The following is a 24804-nucleotide window of genomic DNA, read 5'->3' as shown; positions in this document are numbered from 1 at the left end:
CCACAACTTTTTTCATTTTCATGAAAAATGCCCACCATTGAAAAATGTGGTCTGACCATACTCCAGTTCTAGACTACTGTTGTCAAGTAGTAAATCACTCTTCTCCATGTCCAAAACAAGCAACTCACCTGGGGTTTCTCTGTACTACCAGAGAGTCACTAAATAGAACTCTATCCCTCTGCAAATAAAACAGACAAGATACATACCTTCAAGTTGCCACTAAAACAATATAAACAAAAAAATGGCTCCGTTACTACTCGGCTCCCAGCTAGAATACTTTTTTTGGCTACGTCTGCTACCTTTTCTCCAAATACTTTTTTCCCACTTCCCCTTTTCTGCATCAGACCATAAAGATACTCCCTTAACCACAAGAAGTAACTTGTTTACACAAATTATGTTAGTCACAGTGTCTTAGTTGACAGTACTCAATCTCCACAACTTTTCTCTTAATTAGATCAACCAGTATCTCACTGTCCCTTGTCTATCCAAAATGAATTACTCCTTATAGCAGTCAGGTAGCCCCAACCATTCTTATTTTCCTAATTACTTCCCTTCTTAATCTTAAATGTAACACTATTTTTATAGTTGCTTTACTACTGACCTATCCTACTGTATTTTATTATCAGCCACCTTCCGTCTTTCTAATATTTCAGTAGTTAAATTGCCTCCTCTTTTCATTATTTTAACTGCCAGAAATTGTAGACAGTATTCTGGTATCTTTTTCAGATTTATATCTCACTCACTGTGCTGTATACAAGCCTGTGTCTATTTCTAGTATATGTTCAACACCGTATATACCTATCAAAGTTATGTGAATACTCTTTTTTCAATTATGTTTATGTATGCTGTTGTATTTATTTCCTCTCATGCACGGATTCTTACTTGTATCTTGTATTCCTAATGATGTAAAGTAAGGATGTTTTCTGTGTATATCAAAACTGGTGTTAGATGTGGAGCTTTTCTCCACGGGCCTGCACTGAAAAAGGGTTTTATTCCAATCAGACTTTCCCAGTAAATATAGATAAATTAAAAATAAATACTGACCAAATTGGTGATTGCTATTGCTGTATGCACTGTTTGACTACAGTGGTTACAGTTTACTGGTTTTCTAGAGGCTAGAGTGTTATTGAAATCGTGTGGATGGATGATTAAGGCTGCTGACTACAGGAAGTGCTCCAGATGCAGACACAACATCCCCCTCAGGATCGCCACCATTTATGCATAGTGTGCCTGGGGGTGGATCACTTAAAACACATTGAGAAATTTACTCACACTTTGGCTCCAGAACCCTGCAGCAGCCAAAAATAAGTTGATATTAAAGGGACTGCTCTCATCAGAAGAAAGGAAGCAAGACAGGGCAGGAAAGTAAAGTTGGAGGAGCCAAAGGTTAGGGGTATGCATAAGTCTTTACCCAAGATGTCTAGAAGAGAGCAAGCACTGTCTTCACAACAGGTCTGTTTTTCATATGCTGCTGTGGATGAGGCATCCTGGATTGCTGAGTCACCAGTAGTGATTTGACAAAACACCTGCTGCTTTGCACCCTTTATTGAGGACATTAAGGTAACTTCAGCTTCAGTTTTAAGTGTCCGTATCCAAGTACTGTACAAATGAATAAGTGTAATAAAATACATAAAACAAGAATATAAACTTGGTAAACAAAAACATAAAACAAAAAAAAATTAAAATAGGTGGTTATAAATTGTCAAAGGGTAGATGTAAAATTAAATAAAGCAATATAGATCCAGAACTGTGGCTAGTAATGTACCTAGTAAATGGTCTGTTACAGAACCAGCAAAGTTTGCAAATGTGTCATAGAGGATAATTTTTGGTAGCTGTGTCTGAGCAACAGGCCTTGTCTATTTCTCTACCAAATCTGGTGTTTCATAGAGATAGGGGGTGCCATCATACCAGAATGTCCTTCTGCCTGAGATGCCATGAAGTGTGTATTGAAGCATTCCCTTCTTGTTCTTCCCCATTGTTCCATTTAGGACGAGCGTCTGCTTCCAGACCAAGTGTCCTTAAACATTTGAGATGTTGTACTGTAAAAACATAACAGTTAAAAAAAGATGATCAGGTGCTTCTTTTCTTTGCCAAAGGAATAGAAGACAGGAAAGTCAGAAAGCATTTTCTAAGTAGCTTTCAGATTGCAGTGATTGGTTTAAGAAGCATGAAAACCCATTCCTCCTGTCCTTAAGAATCATTCTAGAGTTTTGGAATTTTCACTGAACTTTTTCTGCAGCACCTTTCTGGATAAATTAGTGCAAAAACTGTCAACCATCTGTAAATTGGTTATGACCTCCTGATTAATGTTGTGCTGCATCGATCAGGATTAATTTCACCAGTGCTTCTACCCAGAATGGTTCTGTTGGGGATTTTTTTCTGCAGCCATAGTTTTTAAATACAGAAGTTGTGTACGCGATTAAATCTGGAAATGTGTTAAGACACTTGGCTACAGGACAAATCTTGCATGCTTTTAAATTTTGTTGGTTATTACCCATCAATGCAGTTTTACAGCTTCCTTGATTTAAATGAGTGGTGTCTAACCCTTTCAGGGCTTGTTTCCTGCAAGGAAGGGCAGCAAAAACTGAAGGATTCCACAAGAATTGCCTAATGGGAGGCCATGAGATGTTCCTAGTGTGAAGTTAACAGCCCAAGGAAGCTCTAAGTACCAAGTGATCATAGTGCTAGAGGTGCAAGTCATGCCTATCCTGCAGCCAGAACATTTTTTCACAGATTCAATGTAATGATAATCTCACATGTAATTTCTGTAAATAATTTTTATTGTTTTTGGTTACAGGGAACGCTATCTTAGAACATTGCTTCAGATTGAGATGATGTTGAAGTTGTGGTTTCCTAAAGTGTCCTTAAAGACAAAACTGTCACAAGATACCAGCATAGAGGACTTTGAGCACCATAAAGCCAAGGTATTGAATTTTATAATGTTGAGTTTATTGGAATTGCTGATTTTATCTATAAGCAAGTCCTTGCACAAGGTTCTACAGCAAGCTAAGAACTACAGCAACTTAATTTTCAAGTATATCTAAGTAATACAGCATGTATACATTCCTTTCTGTCTTTGAAAATAACATTGTTAGTGAATTTATCAAATAAATTTGAGCAGGATGTAAACAATCTTTTCATTTTCGTGTAAGTTAGTGGAATTTGAAGTCTGTAATGAGATGTGTTTGAAATTATTTTCATTTTTTTTTTACTTTGTCGAATATATTGCCTATGTATGTTTTACAAGGGAGACCCAACCCAGTGTGCCACCTTTGTTGATCAGGGAAAGTAGGGGAATTTTACCAAGACACTTAGAAAACTGAAACTCAGAGGGTCCTTTTTTAGTACAGAGGGAAACTTGGTGGGACTTGTAATGAGGAATTCTCACTTAGTGATGATACTTTTCTTCCAGTACCCCTGGTCATTCATTTTTTTCTCCCCGCCTAATAAGCCCATCCATCTTCTGCAGAGGGCTCAACTTATGTTTTCACTCAGTGACCAAGCATTGGGAGTGCTACCATCATCCGAGGGGTCTGGGGATTTTTGCTTGGCCTATCATCCCACTCCTATGTACCTATCACTATGCTGTGACTGGCTGAGCATAGGAAACTGTGGTGTGCACCCCCTCTGGCCGCCCTAAGGGGGCGAGCAAAATTTTGTCTATCCCATCTCCCAACATGACTTCAACCTTCCCAGAGTTCCAGCCATCAGTAGAACTCCATTGGAGCCTGTATGTATCCTCCCCAGGATAGGAATGCCCAATTCTTCCTGCCAACTAATTGCCCAAGCCACTAATCAAACTCTGGTCACCTGGGTCATAGTTAAGGCTTTATCCATCTATGCCACTGAAATGGCTTAGTTATGATATATAATGTGAGAGTTAAAAAAGTTATATAGTGTTATACCTACAAGACATTTCAAGGATTAAGAGTACTGGCTACAGTCTTTGACACTGGATTACTAAATTTGGGGAAATGTGAATGTGGAGATGTAGTGGCAGCTATTCAGAACATGAGATTTGCAGTTCTTGTTATTAAGATGTTGAAAATGTGAGAAAGTATTTTGTAGTTCCTTCCTTTTCTCTTACAATCACAGTGGCCATCTAGGTGTCATTCTCTATTGTCCTATTTATTTTCCTCTTTTAGGAGAGGAAAGTGAGATTCAGTGATCTATCCATCACCTGCCAGAGCACAAGAGTGTGTGTGTGTTTCATAACATTCCCTTCTGCCTTTCACCTAATGGTGGCCGTTAGACATACTATCAAAGCAGGTAGGCAGGGCCTGTCTGATAGTGGCTCAGTGGTGCTTGTGTACTTCCACATATGGTACACATCTGACTACAGTATTGTGCAGTGCTTGGCAGACCTGAGTGTCTGTCACAGCCCTTGAAATATTATCTTGACACTTGTCCTCCATCAGATGGGAGACGTACAGTGGGCAAACCACCCCATTACCCCCAGGATAGGTGAGCCAACCTTGACAACCCTTTTGCATCACTTCTGACCAACTTCTTTAGCAGCCAAGCTCATTAACTGAACTTGGTTGACTGTGGCTGCAGTCAGAATACTATCCCTCTATACTATAAACTAGACCAAGTGAGAAAGGATTGTTTGAGATTATCATAACACAGTTAAGACTGGAGGGGATGGAACAGGAAGGGGAAACTGACTTAGTGAAGACAAAGATCTGGAGAGAAGTGATACATAGTTAATGTAACTGACAGGGTAGAGAATTAGTTGCTATGGAAAGAGCAGGTTCTGAAAAGAGAACTTCTGATGAGAGCAATTTATTTTGAGTGCTGAATAGAGAGAGAAAGGATGAACTAGTGGTATTTTGGTACTGAATTGAGACCATTGCTTTGGTTTTAAGGAAGATTATGATTCAAGGACCCAAATTTTTACAAGAGAAGGATTGATTGATATTATTGATACTTTAGTAGGCCAGACCCAAAGCCGATTAACAGCTTCAGTCCAAGAGAAGAGAAAATATATGACAGTAAGAATGAGTGGCAATGCATAATCAAAATTGTTGCAAAGTATGCATCTGTCTTGACTGGGGCTAGCATATGAGGTCTCTGTACAAAGACAGAGCTTCACATAACTGCAGTTTAACATACACTTGTGGTCTCTGACTTCATTGGAGCAGAAAAGATCTGGTGCGGCTTTGTTGCCTTAATGGAGGGAAATTAGGTTGCGTATATTTGGACCATTTGGTGAAAAGGCAGCACTTGTGCTTGTGAGGGATAACCTGGGACATTTAAGGACACAGTATGATGAAGTGGAAGAGCACGGAGTCAGTATCCTGCAAAGGGAAGGACAGTAATGTAAGCAGAGCAGTTTAAAAACTGAAGAGACTTCTAGTAGTTTAACCTTGAGGGGGATGATAAGTCTGTGTGCTTTCTTCGTGGAAAGGCAGTGCTTGCTTGCAGGCAAATAGGTACTGAAGTAGCACATTTTATTTAGAGGTTGTCCATTTTGAAGATATAGATGAAAACTCCCATCCAGTTAGCAGTTTGCCCTTTATTTGATAAGGAACTGAAGACTGAATTACAGGTACTTAAATATTTGTTTTTAAAACTGTCATGTTATGTGTACTGAATGGCAAAAATGTATAAAGCTATATATTGAGCTGTTTAGGCAGAGAAACTGACTGTATTGTATGTTGCTTTTGCTTGGGAAAAACATATAAAAATCCATTCAGCACTCTGGATCTTCCATCCTTTGTTGGGCACCCAAGAGCATAGATTTAGTTTTATAAATGTACAATGAGTCTGTTTTCCTGCAGCCAGAGAATACTTGTGATATAGCAGTGGTAAGGGTTTTTTCAGTATTTCTGATGTCCTTGTTAGAGATCCAAACTACAATATGTATATATTAACATGTTGATATATAATAGTGTCCAAAAGAGAAGAGGACAGAGTACTAATAATCCCTGTGGAATTCCTGGATTAATATTAATACTCATCTTTTAAGTTCCAAATATCCCAGTAATTGTAAAGCTGTTTTATAAATGATGGTAAATGCCATGCTGTACACTCATCATATAGGTTCCTCCTTTGTGGTACTGAGTCAGAAGTCGTTGTTAGTTCCACATACACAAGCACATATAAGTTAGCCAAAATGTGCATGTCTGTAAATGTGGTCACTGAAGTTCAGTAGAGCATTGGTTCTGCTGTGACTTTTCCTCCGCCTATGGTGTCTGTCCGATATACAGCTGTAGTACTAGACGAGTTGCCTGAGATGATTTGCAGATGATTTTTCTGGGTCTTTGGATGTATGAAAAAGCAGGGAAAGGGGTTGGTAGAGTAAAGTTTGTGATTTAACTATGAGGAATGAGTACAATAGCTGCATATTTTCAAATCTTGAGGCAAGGTGCTGATATGCAGTTTGTTAACTTGATTTTTTTTTAAGTACGCTCTTTTTTTTCCCCTACAGTATTCATGCTTTTAGAACAGGCAAATGATCTTAATCAGTTTTAAAAAATAACTGGATAGATTTTTTGGTTAACACATGGACAAAAATGGTGAAAAAAAATCTGAGGTATGAGCAAACCTTTAATTATGTGTTCATGATAGTGGTTGTGAACATAAGTGACTTTTTTTAATTATTTTTTGTAAAGGAAGTGAAAAGTGTGGGTAATAGTAGAGTATTCCATATGGGATGATTACTGTTGTTCTGCTGTGACGACCTCTAACTGGGAAAAGCCGAAAGAAAATATGCATGTACAAGTGTGTGTGTGTGTAGATACATATATATAAATATATATATATAATGTATACATACACACACACACACATATATATATATATATATATATATATATATATTTATATATGTATATATTTATATATATATATATATATATATATATATATATATATATAATTACACATACATGTATAGTTATACATAACTATACATAACTATACACATACATGTATAGTTATGTATACAACAACACAACGAACATCAAAAGCTCTAATCCAAAGAATTAAAACTCAGTACATTGAAAAACAATTTTTTTTGAAAGGGGCAAGCCCCTCACTCCCCTATAATCCCTGCAAATTATATATACCAACACAGAGATAGCACAAGAGTGGGGAAAAGGCAAGTTTCCATTTGCCTCTGTACCACAGCCTCCCATTAAGTAATGCCGTCGTTCTGCAGTCATACAGTTATTCAGTCAGTCCGGCTGGTGTTAGACATTTGTTATGAACGTCAGACTATGTGGGTTTTTTCCACATATATGTAGCTGAAAAGCTATGTCCTTAAGGGTTCATTTACATGTACCCCATGGGTCTTCATTAATAGGAAGTTTAAGGTATCGCACAGTGAATACACTAGCTTTGCAGAATCTTTCTTGCAGTTTTTACTGAATGTTTGTTGTGTGATCTTTTCTCTCTTTGGTTTGGATGTTAGTTGGGATATTTTGCAGGCACTTTAATGTTTATGGACATCAAGCTTTAAACTCTTTGCTTCTAAATTGAATTCAAGCTGTCTACTTCAGCTGTGCTGATGAGGTCACTAAAAGGCTGAAACATGCATGTCCACAGCTAGTGGGGTTTGGCTTTATTGGCCTGAATGTACCAATAAAGAATTAAAAAAAATAAAAAGCCATGGGTATTCAGACGTCATGTATCTGAACACTGTTTGTCCTTTAGAGTGAAAGTTATTTTCATTATTTTAGCAGTGGATGGCTTCAGATGCAGCAGATTGTCTGTAACTCTCAGGCAATGTAGCCTAACCAAGAGCAGCTCTGAAGAATTGAGCTAACACCAGTGAACACAGTTAATTGACAGTTTATGTCCATATCCCAGATTAAGTAGTGCAAGTGTTTTAGCTGTATGGTTTATTTTTTAGTTTCCTGAGTGCAAGCACACGTTTGATGGAAATGCTTGAGTTTTGGCCAAGATGGTTGTGTCATGCCTGACCTGCCAGCTTAACTTCATTTTTTTCAAGGATACCATTTTTGTTTCCTTTCCATGTCAGCTTGTCAGGTTGTAGACGTGGAAACTTTCATGTTCTGGGAAATCATGTCAAACAGGTGGTATGCCACCCTGATTTTTAACTTGTTCACAGTTTTCCCCATGTAAAAACAACTGCACCCATTACACTGTGCGGAGTATGTCACATAAGCAGTGTTGCAGTTCCCAGAACAAGTACTGTTGATTTTTCTCCTGAGTACTGGGCAAACAAAGAAGTCCTTCCTGCTCATGCAGTTGCAGTAAGTGCAGAAATGGGGGCCACAGGAGTACGTTCCTCTGTTGTCCGCCTCAGGTTTGAATTTGCACTCTAGTCAGTCCCTAATGTTCCTGGCTGTCTTGAAAACAAAACAAGGATGGAGTCCTAGAGGTTTTTCTAGTATATGTCTGTAATCACCAACAAGTTGTTGTTCATAATCTTTCTACTTGTTTTGTAATCTGCTGTAAAAGTATGAGCCATGCTTCTTTTTCTTTTGTGCTCCTGTGGGTCCTGGTGTTGGTTTCTGTTGATCCTTAAGAGTCTTCAGGGGCATCTATCAGAATGGGGTCCTCTGCCTCCTTTTGATGGGTTTGAGGATGGAGTTCAGTAATCTGTTGCTGTACCCCCTAGCCAAGAAGTTGTGGTGCAGGCTGATTAGATTTGTGATGAAATCAGTAAAGTCTTTAGAGACATGTGCAGTTCTCATCCCCTGAAATTTTGTAACATCTTTCTTATTGATCTTGGGATGCATGCTTTTACTGTGCAGCAACATATTAACCCTGGTTGATTTTCTGACCAGGTTATTGGAGAGCCGTTTGTTTTCATTGTGTTTGGGTATGGGGTATGGTTATGTGTAAAAAGCTGACTGAGGACTTGGTATGAGATGTTGTGAATCTGAGGAAACTAGTGGAATTACTGATATGATTGCAAAAGTTATTCAGTGTATCTTTAACACCTCCCAGATGATAAAGATGTCATCAGTGAAATGTAGATAGCATTTCATTGATGCAGAATAGGGGATGTTATGTAGTCCTATCTCGCCTACATTCTTACCCGTGGGTTCAGAGCTGAAAATCAGCTCCGACTGCCGATTTTACTAGCTCAAAGTCTTTCATTGGCTGAGCTAAGCAGGTATCCCATGGTGCACTGCTCCATATCCCCAGATCTCATTTGCTGCTCATGTAGCTTGGACGTGGTCTCGCTTGGTTGTGGCTAAGTACCCTCTTTTTTCTTGTCTTAAGAAAAGTTTTGATTCATATCAAAAGCTATTTTCATAGCTATTTGTCTAACTTTGTCTAGGTTTGTTAAGAGTCGTGATCGTGTGATCGTGTGATTGTTGTATAGTATCCCACTGACTGTTCCCTCGGGCTAGGCCCGTTTCAGTTAGAGGGCCTAGTTCCCCTCTTTTTGCCTTCTGTGTGAGTATGGTGTAGACCGTTTAAGTTAGAGGTTTAGGCTTTCCCTTTCGTTGTGGTTTTCATCCCTTGTTGAGAGTTTGTAATTGCTCCTTAGTGTGTGTTTGGTCACTGTTTAGTGTGGTTCACTGTTTAGTGTAATTCCCGCTTTTTGTAGTGTGAGCACCTGTGTATTGTTCTCAGACTTGAGTTTTTGCCTTGTTGGCGTAGTAGTTAAGATGTCTAAAGACCCCAAGGAGCACAAAGTGCTCTAAATGTGGGTACAAAATGTCCATTACCGATGGGCATTCCATTTGTGTCTATTGCCTGAGAGCCATCCATCTGCAAGAATCTTGCAGTTTTTGTCATGCGTTCAGTCACAGAATTCTCCAAGAGAGAAAGAATAAGCTAATTTTAAAGGGACTCTTAAAACCCTCTTTTGAAGAGGCTATGGATTCGTCTTCCAGTGGAAAATCAAAATCTGGCAAGTCAAAAACGAGATCTCCGGCTCCGTCAGCTTCATCGGAGCCCTCAGAAACTGCATCGACCTCCTCAGCTCCACTGTCCTCGGGGCCGCAGGAAGTGTCGGTATTGACGGAACCGGCGTCGGCTCCAATCATCTTAAGAGCCGATCGCCCAGTCTCAGACCAGCTTCTCCTGAGAGGAGATCTCATTCGCCATCCCTGTCTTCCAAATCCTCCAGGACCCTTTCGGATGTGGATGTTGATAGGGTAGTTCAGAGGCTCCTCCAGTCACCGGTTTTGGCAAAATTGTTTTCAGCTCTGTCCCAGTCTGCTCCGGAGCCCATCCCGACCCCGTCTTCGATCATTCCTCCTCCGAGCGCATCTCTGTCTTCAGAACCGGAGTGTTCCACGCTGTGTGATGTTCCTAGGCTGGCTCCGATTCCCCATTCGGCTCCATCGGTACTGGCGACAGCTCCGTCCTCGGGGTTCGGGACTCAGGATTCTTTGGTCGAGCCCGAGGGGGACATCTCGGGGCTTATTTCGGTCCCGAGCCTCCCTCTCGGTGCATCGGCTCGGGGAACTCCAACCCCTGTCATGGCCTTGGAGACTGGTCGCTCATCCTTCGAGGCTATGCAGACTGCGCTGGCCAGATCATCAGCTACATCAGGCGGGTCAGTCACTCTGTCCCCCACCACTCCGGTGAGAGCTTCTGATCACCACCCATCCATGGACAGCAGAGCACCAGGGCCTAGGGATACCCCCACGAGTGGTCCCCAAATGTCTGAGGGTCCCTCAGAGTTCGGGCCTGAGGAGCCCCCCAGAAAGAAAATGTGCAAGAGGAAGCACATAGACTCCCAGGATGAGTCCCTCACCTCTGATACTGACCTCGAGGAATTGGAGGGATCCCCCAAGTCATCCTATGATGATGTTTCCTTCTCCGATATCCTGGAGATACTGAAACAAAGAGGTGACTGGTCGTCCAAAGCCCCTTCCGAGGAGGAGTCAGTATTCCTTAAGGCCTTTAGTGCTCAGCTCCTGGGTGTCTCTACCCTTCGACAAACTCCTTGATCTGATTTATCGAAGAGTGTGGGAAAACTCAGATTCTGTGGAGCCCATACCCAGGCGTTCCAACAAGTTTCTTTCTGCCCCCCAGGTCAAAGAGTTTCTGTCTAAAGGAGTCCCTGTAGATGCCATGGTGGTGGCGGCAGCCACTCAGAAGGAAGTAGCAGAGTCTTCTTCATCCGTCCATCCTCCTAACAAGGAGTCTAGGACCATGGATCGGTACGGGAAGCGTACCCTCTTGTCAGCAACCTTTACCTTATGGTCGCTGAATTACCTGTCTCACTTCACTTGGCTCCAGAGAGATCTCCTCAAGGAGTTAGGAGATACTCTTGCGGGTAACGTTCCTGAGGCGGTGGCTCAGACTGGTTAACGCCCAGGTCTCTACCCTCAACTCCATTGTTAACTCATCCATGCGGTTCATTTTGTATGCAGCCGAGGGAGTGAGTAGGGCAGCAAATTCAGGGGTCGTCCTCAGAAGGCAAGCGTGGCTGCGCCTCTGTCACTTTGCGGAGGTCTTCAAGTCTTCCTTTACTGACTTTGATGGTTCCTCTTTGTTTGGGACCAAAGTGAAAGACACCCTCACCAGGTGTGAGCAAGAGGGAAAGATCTTGTCTGCCGTAGGGCTCCGTTTTTCCCTTCCTTCTAGGCCTTATCCCAAGGCGCAGTGGGGGGGGGAGATGTGGTTCAGGAAATCAGAGGTTTTTTTCCTTCCGCACAAGGTGAACCCCCCTCCAGAGGCAGTGGAGGGGGAGGTTATTCAGGGAGACGTCGCCCCAGAAGCAGAGGAGGCCCCCGCAATTCGGGAGACCGCGATTCCTTTTGTGGCTCTCCCTACTCTCTTTCCTGGGGGTGTGCCCGGCTGTGCTTATCCAGAGCCAGTCGGGGGTCGAACTTCGTTATATCTGGAAGCCTGGGAAAGCATTACCCAGGACCGATGGGTATTGCGGATAATTTCTGGAGGTTATCTCATTCCACTTGCATCAGACCCCCCACCAAACAGAAAAATCCCAGACGCTGCACCCAGTTAAAGGGATCAAGCAGCCTCAGAGGTCTCAAAGCTGCTAGAAAAAGGAGCCATCTAGCATGTCCCCTCAGACCAAATCGGATTAGGGACTTACTCAAGATTCTTTTTGGTGCCGAAAAGAACAGGGTACCTGAGACCCATACTAGATCTCAGCCAACTGAACAACTACGTACACAAGTCCAAGTTCTGCATGGTCACACTACAATCGATTCTCCCATTGTTGGGAGAGGAGGTATGGATGTGCTCCATCAACCTCAAGGATGCTTACTACCATGTGAAAATGGACAGGGCATCCAGGAGTCACCTACACTTCTGGCTGGGAGCCAGTCATTTCCAGTTTGGAGCCCTGCCCTTTGGTCTCAATTCAGCCCCCAGGGTGTTCACCAAGTGTATGGCGGTGGTGACGGCGCACTTGAGACGTCGGGGATTGCAAGTGTTTCCGTATCTGCACGACTGGCTCCTTACCGCCCCCACCAGGCATCAACTAGTTCAGACCAGGGACGCTACCATCACTCTATGTCACCAGTTGGGTATAACAATAAATTGGGAAAAATCTGCTTTGTTGCCCTTGCAGTGTGTCACCTTTATAGGAGCAGAATTAGACACCATTCGAATGCGAGCATTTTTACCGCAGGAAAGGATCAGAGTCTTACAACAACAGATAGACAAGCGAAGGCAAGATGGGTTCTCCAGCTCCTAGGGTCCATGGCAGCAACAATCATGTTGGTCCCTCTAGCGAGATTGCACATGAGAATTCTCCAATGGCTCCTCTTTGTTCAATGGTCTCTCCAAAGACTTCCACTGTCTCACCCCATCTTGCTCACGGAAAGATGCAAGCAGGACCTCGGTTGGTGGCTGTGCACCAACAATTTGGACGGGGGAAGACCCTTCGTTCCACCCATCCCGATTGCCACGGTGACCATGGACACCTCCCAGATGGGGTGGGGGGGGGGGTATTATCTTGGCAGTACAGTCCAAGGCACGTGGCAAGAACACAAGATACATCTGTATGTAAATGTCCTAGATATGAGAGCAGTGCTACTTGCATTGCAGGCACTTCAGAGTGTTCTTCCTCTAGGGGCGATTGCAATACACTCAGACAACATGTCAGTAGTGTGGTATCTAAACAAGCAAGGGGGAACCAGGTCTTACCCTCTGTGCAGAGAGGCCATGCGAGTGTGGCATTGGGCAGTAACTTCCCAACTGTTTCTGGTGGCAATGCACATTCCGGGGAAGTCCAACGTGATTGCGGACAGGCTAAGCAGAGCTATTCTGATGCCTTACAAGTGGTCCCTGAATTGCCTGGTTGCAGAGCGAATCTTCAGCAGATGGGGTCAGCCTTGCTGCGACCTTTTTGTTAGCCCCCTCAATGCGAAATGCAGCAACTACTTCACGTTGTACCCCCCATGGGGGGAGTCACCCATGGGCGCTCTGTTTCACGATTGGCCCTCCGGTCTGTTTTATGTTTTCCCTCCGTTTCCCTTGCTGTCAAAGGTGATTCAGAAAGCGCAATCCTTGGGAAGCAGAATGATTCTGATTGCTCCACACTGGCCTCGCCAAGTCTGGTTCCCCTTTCTTCAGCAATTCATTCTGAACATTCCTTGGACTCTGGATCCTCAACCAGATTTACTGACACACGTCGGGACAGTTCCACCCCTCCCTGATGACTCTCCGGTTCACAGCCTGGCTACTCCACTTCCATCGTTAGTCAGACTTCATAATTTCTCACCAGAAGTGGTTCATATATTATTGTCCTCTCATAAACCATCCACTAGAAAGATTTATTCTAGTAAATGGAAAAGGTTTTCTATCTGGGCACATACCAGAGGCATTGATCCTTACACAGCTCCAATCGCTTCAGTCCTGGAGTTTTTGTCTATGCTTTTCCATCAGGGTTCCGCATCAGCCACCATCAAAGTTCAACTGGCAGCGATCTCTAATTTTCATGTAGCGAATGAGCCTAGTCTCATGGCGCATAGACTATGCAAGGCATTCCTGAAGGGTACTCTGTTGCTCTGTCCCCCGGTGTCCGAATCAATCATGCCCTGGGATCTCAATTTTGTTCTACAAGCCCTTACTGTACCACCTTTTGAGCCTGCAGCTACCTGCGAATTGAAATTCTTGACCTGGAAAACAGCTTTCTTAACAGCAGTCACTTCAGCAAGGCGAGTTTCAGAAATTCAAGCCCTCTCTATCAAACCCCCATACTTAATCTTCCATAAGGACAGGGTCTGTCTTAGACCAAACCCTTCGTTCCTTCCTAAAGTGGCTTCAGTGTCTAATCTAAATCAATCCATTGAGTTGCCTGTCTTCTTTCCCCACTTTTCTAACAAGGCAGAATTTAGGTTTCACCATTTGGATGTACACAGACAGTTACGCTTCTTCTATCTGCACCGAACAAAAGATATCAGGAAGTCTGACCAACTTTTCGGAAAACCGAATGGGGTCCCCGGTCTCCAGGGCCACCCTATCTAGATGGATATCTAATTGTATCTCTTTCGTCTTATCAAGCAGGAGGTAAAGATCTGCCATTTCCAGTCAAGGCTCACTCTACTCGGGCTGTTTCCACATCTACAGCCTATCAAGCCAGATTGTCAATGGATGATATATGTGCTGCAGCTACTTGGGCTTCTCCTCACACATTTGTTTCTCATTACAAATTGAACGTGGTCTCCAGGGGCAGGTCTTCCTTTGGCTCCACAGTTCTCAGGAGTATTTTCCTATGAGCCACCCAGGATGTAGGTGCTAGGGACGCTGCCCCACGGGTAAGAATGTAGGCGAGATAGGACTAGATAACATCAAGAAGTTATGTACTCACCATAACGTTCAATGTATGTAGTCCATCTCGCCTCACATTCTTACTTACCCTCCCACCTTACCCCTTCCTGGAGGATTTGGAGGTTAGGTTGTTATCTGCAGAGTTCCCTTGCTTAGCTTATTCTTTATCTGGATGTGATGTGTGCTGGGAGTACAAATGAGTTTCGCAGCAAACTAGATCTGGGGATATGGAGCAGTGCACCATGGGATACCTGCTTAGCCCAGCCAATGAAAGACTTCGAGCTAGTAAAATCGGCCGAGTCGGAGCCGATATTCGGCTCCGAACCAACGGGTAAGAATGTGAGGCGAGATGGACTACATACATCGAACGTTATGGTGAGTACATAACTTCTTGATTTGGTACACTGTCTCCTCCTCCCATTATCCAAGACCTAGATTGACCAGGCTGTGGGGCCATGGCCTACCCCATAGCTATTTCAGTAGTATGCTTACAAAACCTGTTGTTAAACATGAAGTAGTCGTTCCTAAGGTTTAGATACAATAACCTTCCTAGAAGTTCTTTTTGATAACACATTCCTGTCCTTTTCATATGCCTCTGTTAAAGCTTTAATACTGTAGCTGTGTGGAAACACTAATATAAAGTGCTTCACAGCTATTGTGACCAGTATTCTGGAATTGCTGATTGGAGTAAATCTAATTTTACCCGTAATATCCAGAGAGTCTAAAATTAAAGATTTTTTGGCCTCTGTCATTATTTTTTTCTGGGCATCAAGGCAGATGGATGTTCTCAGTTATGGAACCAACACTTGCCACTACTAGTCTGTAAGGAGGATCATAGATATTCTTGTAGGGCTTTGGGATCATAAAGAAACTTGATATTTTTGGTGGTGGTGGGGGGGGGGGTGACCAAAAAGTCAAAAAGCTTGGCATTTTGTACAGCATCCTCCCACAGCATTCTTAATTGCTCTCTCAAATTATTGTAAGCAATATTCACAGTGTTAAAATCGCATTTACTGTAAAACCTGTTATTCACCAAACATGACCTCAGTCTTGCAGTTATAACTGCGTGGAGTCAGTCTTGTAGTTATAACTGTCTGTATCTGTGATTTAGGATGTCTTCCCCCCCTTATTTGCCTTCACAACTCTGAGTCTTCTCTCTGTTCGTATTTTTTATAGCAGACATTTCATTTTTGCTAATGTTGTATAGCTTCTTCCTAGGTGGTTTACTAATGGCACTGTGGATATCAGCCTCACATTTGCTTTCATACTCACTCTAGATAGGGTGCATAGGGGGGTAAAAGTCACTGTTTTTTCCTTTTTTGTACCATTGTCATTTCTATCAGGGCTGCTTCCATCTTTATTTTCGTCATGGAAAAATACTTTTTAACATTCATTTTCCTCACGTACAGTTTATCTTTTTTCACAGTTTCTACCAAGATACGTCTGTTAAAAAAGGCACTATGAGGGTGGCCAGTGCCTTGGCCAGTATTCAAAAGCCATCCACCATGAGCTATCTATTTAGAACTATATTTAATAAACTGTCTTACTGTACATAGTTTTCAAAGTAAAACGTGAAATCTACATAGAACTGTTTGATCTTCCATTTGTACTATCTTAAGTTATCCCTGTAAAAGTTCAGATCATTATCTAAGATTTCTTGCTCTAGCTGAGTCAACTAGAGCAAGATCTTAGTCCTTGTTTTGTTGTTGGTTCTGGTGGGTCCCTTCTGCTGTGTTCATTTCTCCAAGTCCCTCAGCTCCCTGGCCCATTTCCAGTGCCTACACCTCTGTTGGTGTCCTTTGTGGAGACCTTTGAGTCAGAGTGAAAGGCTGGTCCATTGTGTGCCTCTCTTTTGGGATCTGCTAGTTCCAGCTTGTGGGTGTCTCCCTCTGTGGGATTATCCTCATGACCTGTTGCCTCATCCTAGTGGTGGGCACGCTTAGGTTTCGTCCTGGGAACTGGTGGCCTTGGTGAAAATTCTGCCTATTGTCTTCTACATCTCACTGGTCAGCAGTAGGTATTGCCAGTGTCCTTTGTGTTCCATCCTCATACTTGGGGTGGTGGTTGGATTTGTCGTGCCTTCAGTTACCAGCAAAGTGTTCCCCACTATTATGCCTAGGTGGATATCTTTTTCTTCTGGTTGCAGTGTAATGGTTTTATGGTACCTGCTCATCTCTTACGTCTCTGTTGATTTTTCCATTGTCTTCTCATTAACTTTGTTTCCAAAGTCAGTGGCTCTATTTTCAAGATCCAAAAATGTGGAAGGGGAGTCAGGGCTGTCCTTGCATGCATTCTCCAGGTTTAGGATGTTGCTGATGGTGGAATCCTGCTGGGTTTTGTTATGCCTAAGAAGGATTCCAATCAGCTTGGGACTAGCATCCTTTAAAATTGTGTCCCACTCTCTGATTTAAGTCCTCCTTCATGTTGTTCCACATTGTCTTTCTTGAACAGCTTTATTCCCCTAGGAATCTGTTCTTTTTCAATACTCTTCTCGAGGTAAATCTCTTTCCAGTATAGTCCTTTCAGTCTTTTTATTTGTTCCTCAAGGAGGAGAAACTTGTCTGTAGGATCTTGTTGGTTTTTGTCTCTTGGTGAGCCATGTGTAAGACCAGTGTGTGCTGGGTTACATTTGCTTAGGTAGTGTCTTCAGAAGGTTTTTAAGTCTTGAATTAACTGTTTCCATATTGCTGGTCAACTACTTATAGTGATTCTCTCAAGTGGATAACTCCTTGCGGGTGCCAAGGACAAACAAAAAACAGAGGTAATCCAGAAAGCTTGAGTCAGGTCTTGTATCCCATCTGTGACCCAGTGGGTGAGAGGACTGACAGATATAAAGGATTAGTCCAGATAAAATCACTTTAGCTAGCAGATCCAGGAGACTCTCTCTGTGATGCCCTAAAGCTTAGAGGTTGTACACTTATTTGAATATTTCTGAAAGACTTATGAGGGTTTACCAGTTCAGCAGCCTGTGGAAACTTACTCTTAGTTAAAAGGTTTTTATTTTTAACAAACAAAAATTATAACACACCGCCATGAACCCCTTCAGAACTATATTTATATTTAATAAATTGCCTTAGTATACATGATATTCAAAATAAAACATTTGAAATCCACATAGAACCGATTGAGCTTCCATTTGTACTATTTTGTTATCTTTATCTTATCTCTCATCTACAGTAGTTATTTCCGCTTCTAATTCATCATTTGCAGCACTTTAGGCTTTCTCTCAAAAATGTCCTCATTCAGCAAACTGAGTAAACCCAGCCTTGGTTTGCAGGAAGCAGCTTATTGGCACCTCATAGCCTTAATCCTTCACTGTAAATGGTACCGTGGTGTTCTTCCCAGAGACTTGTTATGAGCATCTTTGGTGGTCTGAGGAAAGGTTTGGCATGGAGTCTTCCTCTTGCTGAGCAAATCGATTCTTTGGGCGTCTGACAATTGATGTCTTGAGACAAAGCAGTAGCATCTAACATAGAGATGAGGTTTTTGCCGTGGGTGGAGAAATGTGTGAAGTGTACGTATGTTTAATTCGATTAATTCATTTTGCTCTTAATTTTAAAATTCTTAGTTACTGCTTTTGTACAGCATATGAATTGTTAACATTATTTGTACCACCAAGGATGTAGATTTATGAAGCAACTAGGGCAGTACTAATAATCGCTTTGCTGTGGTTAACTGGCTTATCAAGGAGGTGATTGTTGATGTGGGGATGATAGGGGGTTGGGCCCTTGAATGAGTTGGGAAGATGATAGTTAGGTTACATGTGAATCTGAAGAATGGAGATAGGAGTAAACATATTAAGTTGGAATGTGAATTTTCTGATCAACTCTGTAAAGGGGGAAAGTGATGAAATATGCTTAAAAAACATAACCCATCCTTAGACAAATTACAGAAGACAAATTTAGAGGTAGAGGAGCATGCTGAATTAGGAAAATGTAAGTACTCTGAGGGCTTTGACTCGTTACTTGGGTTCTGGACCTGGAGGGGTAATGCTTCTAGTGTGATGGCACTGAAAGTGGAGAAAGAGTTGATTGATAAAGAAGGGGGATGGATGATGATAAAAGTTTTGTGTCAGAATGAGATTGTCGCGTTTGTAGTAGTGTGCATACCTCCCAGAATGGAGCTAAAAATATCAAGGGCTACTTTGACACAAATAATGGTATTTAGCCAAGGTGTGATGTTTATGATAGGGGACTGAAACATTGTAACAGAGGTGGAAGATGCAAATCAGGGCTGTGAAGGGCAATGATTACCCCATGTTGAAAGTTCTTTGGTTACTTTTACAATACTTTGTTTAGCAGACACAGGTCTGAGCCTAAATAAAAGCATGCTGTTCATCCAGATGCAGAGTATGGTTGCGACTCAGCAGAGTCCATATAGTAGAAGAGCACTCATTCAGGGTAGGCATTGTCTGGTTGATACACTAGCTTTGTCATGTCATGCATGTATATATCCAAGGACAGAGATTAATTAGTGTAGCTGAGCACTGTCAATTTCATGGCACCTATTAGAAAATCAACTTTTTAGCCCAAGATATCTGGACCAAGCCTAAAAAAATGGGTTTTAAATGCCCAAAAATAGGGACAGATTTTAAATATTGCTCGTATAAACTAAGGCAGTTGCTAGAATAACAGGATTTGTGTTGGCATGCATTTTTTGAATAATATGAAGTCTTAAACTTAAATATATGGTATTGTTTAGTGGCTTTGACCATCAGTGATTTGCCAGCAAAGTTTATGAGGAACAGACCAAAAATATGAGGTAAAAATCTGGACACTATGCAAAAATTTGGACAGTTGAGATGTGTGTAGAAATTGTGAAGTATAAGCAATTGGTAGGGAAGTGCTGTGGGGCAAAGTAGTGGTGAGTATGGGGGAAGAGCCAGATAAGAATAGGATTTAGTGAAGTAGGCATTAAGAACCAAAAGAAGGCAGTACTCAGCTGAAGTCCGGAGCAGGAGATAGAAAACTATTTCAGAAGGTAAAGAAGGAATCAAGCAGCTACTGCAAAGGAGAGGTAACTGGACACCAGGGGAATTAGAGCAGCTGACCAAGAGAAGAAAGATGACAAAATATCTGGGAAGAGGAACAAATTTTAAGAAAATAGGAATAAATGATTTTGCTTTGCTTACTCGTTTAACTCCATGTGGTTTCTGGTGATTAATGTAAAACACGTAACTCATCTTTCAAAATCAATCTTTAATAGAGGAACAAGAGATAATTAATCCTGGGAGAGATACTCAGGTTACTTAGGCAATTTTCATAGGGCTGTATACCATGGTGGGGGACCTAGTTACTGACAAGCAAATAGTCAGCTGTCTGCAACATATTTCACTTCCAAAATTAACACACCAAACAGGCAATCGGATGACTAGCCCCACTGAACTAAAGAATTTGTTAGAAGCAATAAGAAGACAGGCAGAGGGCAAAAACACTAGGTTTGGATGGGATTCCAGTTGAGTGTAGGAGAGAAAGTTGGATGCACCATGCTTCCACTTAAATCCCATTAACCACCTACATTTTCAAAAACCTTCATAAAATTCCTTTGTGCCCATCTTCCTTTAAAGTACCACGCCTTCATTTAAAGTTCTCTTTTTTCTAGTTTTCTGGGTATCTTAATACTGTTCACTATAGGTTTCCAGTCATGAGTGTGGTGCTCTTTAGTCTCTCAAATGGTTATGGTAGCTTACTGTTGAAATCTCCACTTAACCTCCCAGATTGCTCTTCTGTTGTATACATTTCCTTCCTCTTTCTCCCTTCTACATCTTACTTTATTTATTCCTTGCTACTTACACCAATGTCCAAATGCCTTGCATTTTTTGTGTTGCACACTTTTTTTACATAGTCTCAAGAACATTTTTTTTTTCAATACACTGCTTTCAGTTGCTCACGTTACTCAACAAAGGAGAAGGGGAAAGCATTTTCCATTCCTTTTGCCACCAGTATTTGTTAAACATCTCACATGGCTGTTTTGTCTAGTCACATAAAATAGTCAGCATGACTAATATAATCATTGTGCGTCTCCGATACTTTCCACTCCTCACTTCTAGTTTGTACTTGACACACTCATCTAGTCTGTATCACACTTTACTTTAACCAAGGCATAATGTTGTCCACCCATCAGGCCAGCCAGCAGAGGATAAGGAGCCTATTGTCATGTCTGCAGTTTCAAAATTCATATTCTGTAAAACTTCCATTTTGATCTCCTGCCCAGTCAAGTAAATATACTTGGCATAACCAGTGTAAATATTATTACTATATGTTCCACATTTTTGCCATCATATACAGACTGTGGCTAAAAAAAGTTTTCCCATGTCAGGGCAACCAAACCTTCGTTCAATTTCTGTATTACTGAAAGAAATCCTAAGACTATTAAATATCTTCAACTAGTTTTCCTTCCACTGTTCCCTTATCCACTTTTCATTCTTTACTTTTAAGCACAATTGGAACAGCTTAACTGTTAATTTTCTTAGACAAATTCAACATTTTGTTTTAAATTTAGCTTATACCTACAGTTCAGAATAAACAGTCACCTCATTACTTCCATTATATGTAGCTTGTGGACTGTACTCTATACTATCTCATTATTATTTAGATTTCACATCAAAAAGTTCTGTCAGATGGTTTTTTTTTTTCAGGATATACTGTCTTCATTCAGAAAGAAAACATGTACAAACTTTTATTTTATGTAATCCCGAATGTTTTTATAATTTGTATCATTCCCATGTGGCTAATTCTTAATAATAGTTTGACAATTTGTTAGGTCTCAAATTTGCTCCATCATATAATGGATACACTTATCATTTCTCAGACAGATTATGACAGTTCAGTATGATTACTATCTCGACATATTTTAAAATTTCTAAGCAGATTAATAGTTAATAGGCGCAAGGCCCATTAGCTTTGAACACCGCCTAACAGAAAACAAAAATTGTAACATACTTGAAAACTTTTGTTTAACGCTTGGTACACGTTTTAGTGAATTTAAGGGATTGGTTAATCATGCGGTTATCGCATCACCATCTTCCATTTCTAAACTGATATTAACACTTAAATATTTTTAAAACAATGGCATATTCAACAATATCTGAACAGTTTCACTAAAAGTAATACTTCATGAGTAATTGTGTAATCGTATGGTTAATACTCCTCATTACATTTCAGGTCAGGTCTGAACATTGTTGTAACCACAGCTAGGTTATCTGGTGCCCTGTACAGTTCCCTGCTATGTCCCACCCCCACCTCTAACTTGAGAAGCATAATTAAAAAAAAATTCTTCTGCTCCGAAACTGTAACAAAGAATTTACTACATGTGTAACAAGCTACAGTTAAGATACCACACACAAAGCTGTGACCTCAGATGTACAATTGGCATTCATTTCTGAATGCTGGTATTGCACTACAGCAATATCTGTTTTTGCTGATTGTACTCCATAACACCTGATGCGAGGGGCGGCTGCCTCTTTCACCCCATCCTAGCTATGCCTCTGAAAATTTTCATATGATTTTTACAGTTTTAAAGCATAAAACAATTACTATAATTATTCAGTCACATAATGATATTAATTGTTTAATCATTTGGTTAATAGTTCACCATTTTGCAATTCAGACCTGATATTAACAGGTTCATATGGTGAAGCTTCTCTATATTTTATAATATTCAAACTGTTTCAGTAAAAACCATAATTTAGTGTTGCTGTGACACTTGGGTATAGTACAGTTTAGCCTGTTGTTAACATCACATTTGGTTGATACTTCATCGTATGCTGTAATATTCAAACAGTCTGAGTAAATATCTCAGAACTCATTTAATAGAGGTACTTACCCAAACGTTTTTCCTGGTAATATTTCACACATGTTAAAGGAAGTACTCAGGGCTTTAGCACCTTAGTAAAAAGAGGAAATAGATGGAGATGAAGAATCGCAGAGCCTCAAAACAGCATGTGTGAGGACTGTAGAGCAGATATGTGGTCAAGCCATGTATGGAAGTAAGGTACATAAGGAAACCTGGTGGTTGAATACAGAAGTCATGGAAGTCATCAAAAGGAGGAGTGCAGGAAAAAGTAGAAGATAAACAAGGTAGACCAGGCTAAGAAGGATTACTGATTGGCTAACAAAGATACTAAGAAAGCAGTTGTAGTAGCAGAGAGCAAAGCATCAAAGGCACTCCACCAGCTTCTAGAAAGTGACCCATTACCATAATACAAAAATATGTTGTATCAGCAGCGGTTTAACATTGTGAATTATATTATTTGCAGTAGATAACCACCTTCACAGCTTTAAGTGAAATCCACAGATGTAATTGAGTAACAGAATAAAGAGATGATGCATTAAGATTGTTTGTGTACTCCTGTATGTATTATTTCTTTGTGTTAGTAGGGGCAAGAGGGAGCAGTAAGTGTGGAAAAGGCTGAGGTGGTATCATAGATTTCTAGCTGTGGAAACCAGTACAACTTGCTCTGCATATATTAGACTGCTCCGCATATAAAAATTCCCCAGGCAGTTAACTGTGCCCCTTTTCCTAACAGGACTGCAACTAGGAATTTTGGGGCCCAGGACAGATATCTTAATTTGCCCCCCCCCCCCCCACTTACTCCCACAATGCATCTATGCATACATGAGATATCTGATTGTGATCAAGTAAAAATGGTCACAGTAAAACATATTTAATGACAGCTTGATTTTAGTTGTATTTTTTATATAAAACTGAATTCAGTTGTACTTTGAGGAGGAGACTTTTAACAAGTTTTAATGTTTTGTATGTAATTGTGGTATGACTATGATAGCAGATAAGTACTGTCCTGTCTGTCACAAAGTCCCATTTGTTTTAATACACACTACAGGAGGTAGTAGTTCATCTTTGTCAGTCACAGTCCCTCTAAGAAATGGTATAGGTTGTATATGCACAATGAAAATTAGTATAGGATGCCTTCTCACTCCTTAACCCCCCCCCCAAATACTGCCACCTTATGTGATGTCAAACTGAGATGATAGTGAAGTAATGTTGTCAGACATGTATATACAGCATGCCTTTTCACCCCCAAAGGATTGCCACCTGTATACACATTTTACGTCTTTTGTGGGGAAAAAAACATAGCAGTCACAATGATTTATTCCACCCAATTGTTTCTAAACAGTACACTGTCCATATAGTGACTGACCTTCTTCACATACTTCTGATGTTTGGTTGTGAGGAAGATTAAAGAAGTAATGACCACACTGTCCCCAGCCCCCACCCAAAACTATAGTGACCTCCTGTGCACACCCCTGAGGTTTGGTTATGAGTACAGTTAAAGAAATAATAACCACACATCCCCACATAAACTCTATCAACAATCTAATCCACTTACTTGTAAGCAGGGCTGGTTTTAGAATATGTGGGGTCCAAGGTAGAGGCTCCTACTAAGCCAGCAGTAAAATCCACTTATAAAGCATATGGCATGAGGGCCACCAGGCTCCCAGATACTGTAATCTAGATGCTCTGCATTTGATTTTATGCCTTATTTTTGAACAATAATGACCTTGTTACTTTTACTTCTATCAAAGAGTTGTACATGTGCCTAACAAAATTGTGTTCAAAAAATTCAGTAATATTAACACACACACACGCACAAACACACATATTGAGTCTGTCCTTATAAACCAGACCTGTCACAAAACGTGCCATTTTCTTTTCACATGTGCACACACATACTGCCACTGCTCTTGGCAAGTCAAGTCCTGTCATAAGATGCACAAGACACACACACACATGTACACTAAGATACCCTGCATGCTTTCCTGTAGGTAAATTGAAGAACAGCAGTTCACCTATGGCATGTCTTTGGATTGTTGGAGCAAACCAAACCACATTGATAAATGCACACACACACACACACACACACACACACACACACACACACACACACACACACACACACACACACACACACACACACACACAGAGATGAGGAGGGGCATGTAGCATCCACACAGAAGGAGCCACAGCCAAGATCTTATTTAGAGAGCTAAGTACTGTGAGATGGCAGTGATAGTTACTGAGCTAACGAACAGTTTATTCTACACACATCTTGCACAGACCACCAAAGATAGCTACTTAGTCAACAAAGTCTTGAAGGTCTAG

The 24804-nt window shown here is 41.2% G+C and overlaps 1 protein-coding gene across 1 annotated transcript in view; it reads left to right on the top strand.

The window, feature by feature from the left end:
* CIART (circadian associated repressor of transcription) overlaps positions 1–24804 on the top strand; it is a 112772-nt gene that overhangs the window by 74395 nt on the left and 13573 nt on the right. Inside the window, exon 6 of the mRNA XM_044079203.1 lies at positions 2798–2924. Coding sequence (XP_043935138.1) covers positions 2798–2924 — 127 coding nt within the window. The remainder of the gene's footprint in view (positions 1–2797; positions 2925–24804) is intronic.

This window comes from Protopterus annectens, chromosome 8.part0 (genome assembly GCF_019279795.1).
Source record: "Protopterus annectens isolate FY-2018-M chromosome 8.part0, PAN1.0, whole genome shotgun sequence".
Lineage (NCBI taxonomy): Eukaryota > Metazoa > Chordata > Ceratodontiformes > Protopteridae > Protopterus > Protopterus annectens.
This window is presented reverse-complemented; position numbering and strand designations above follow the sequence as displayed.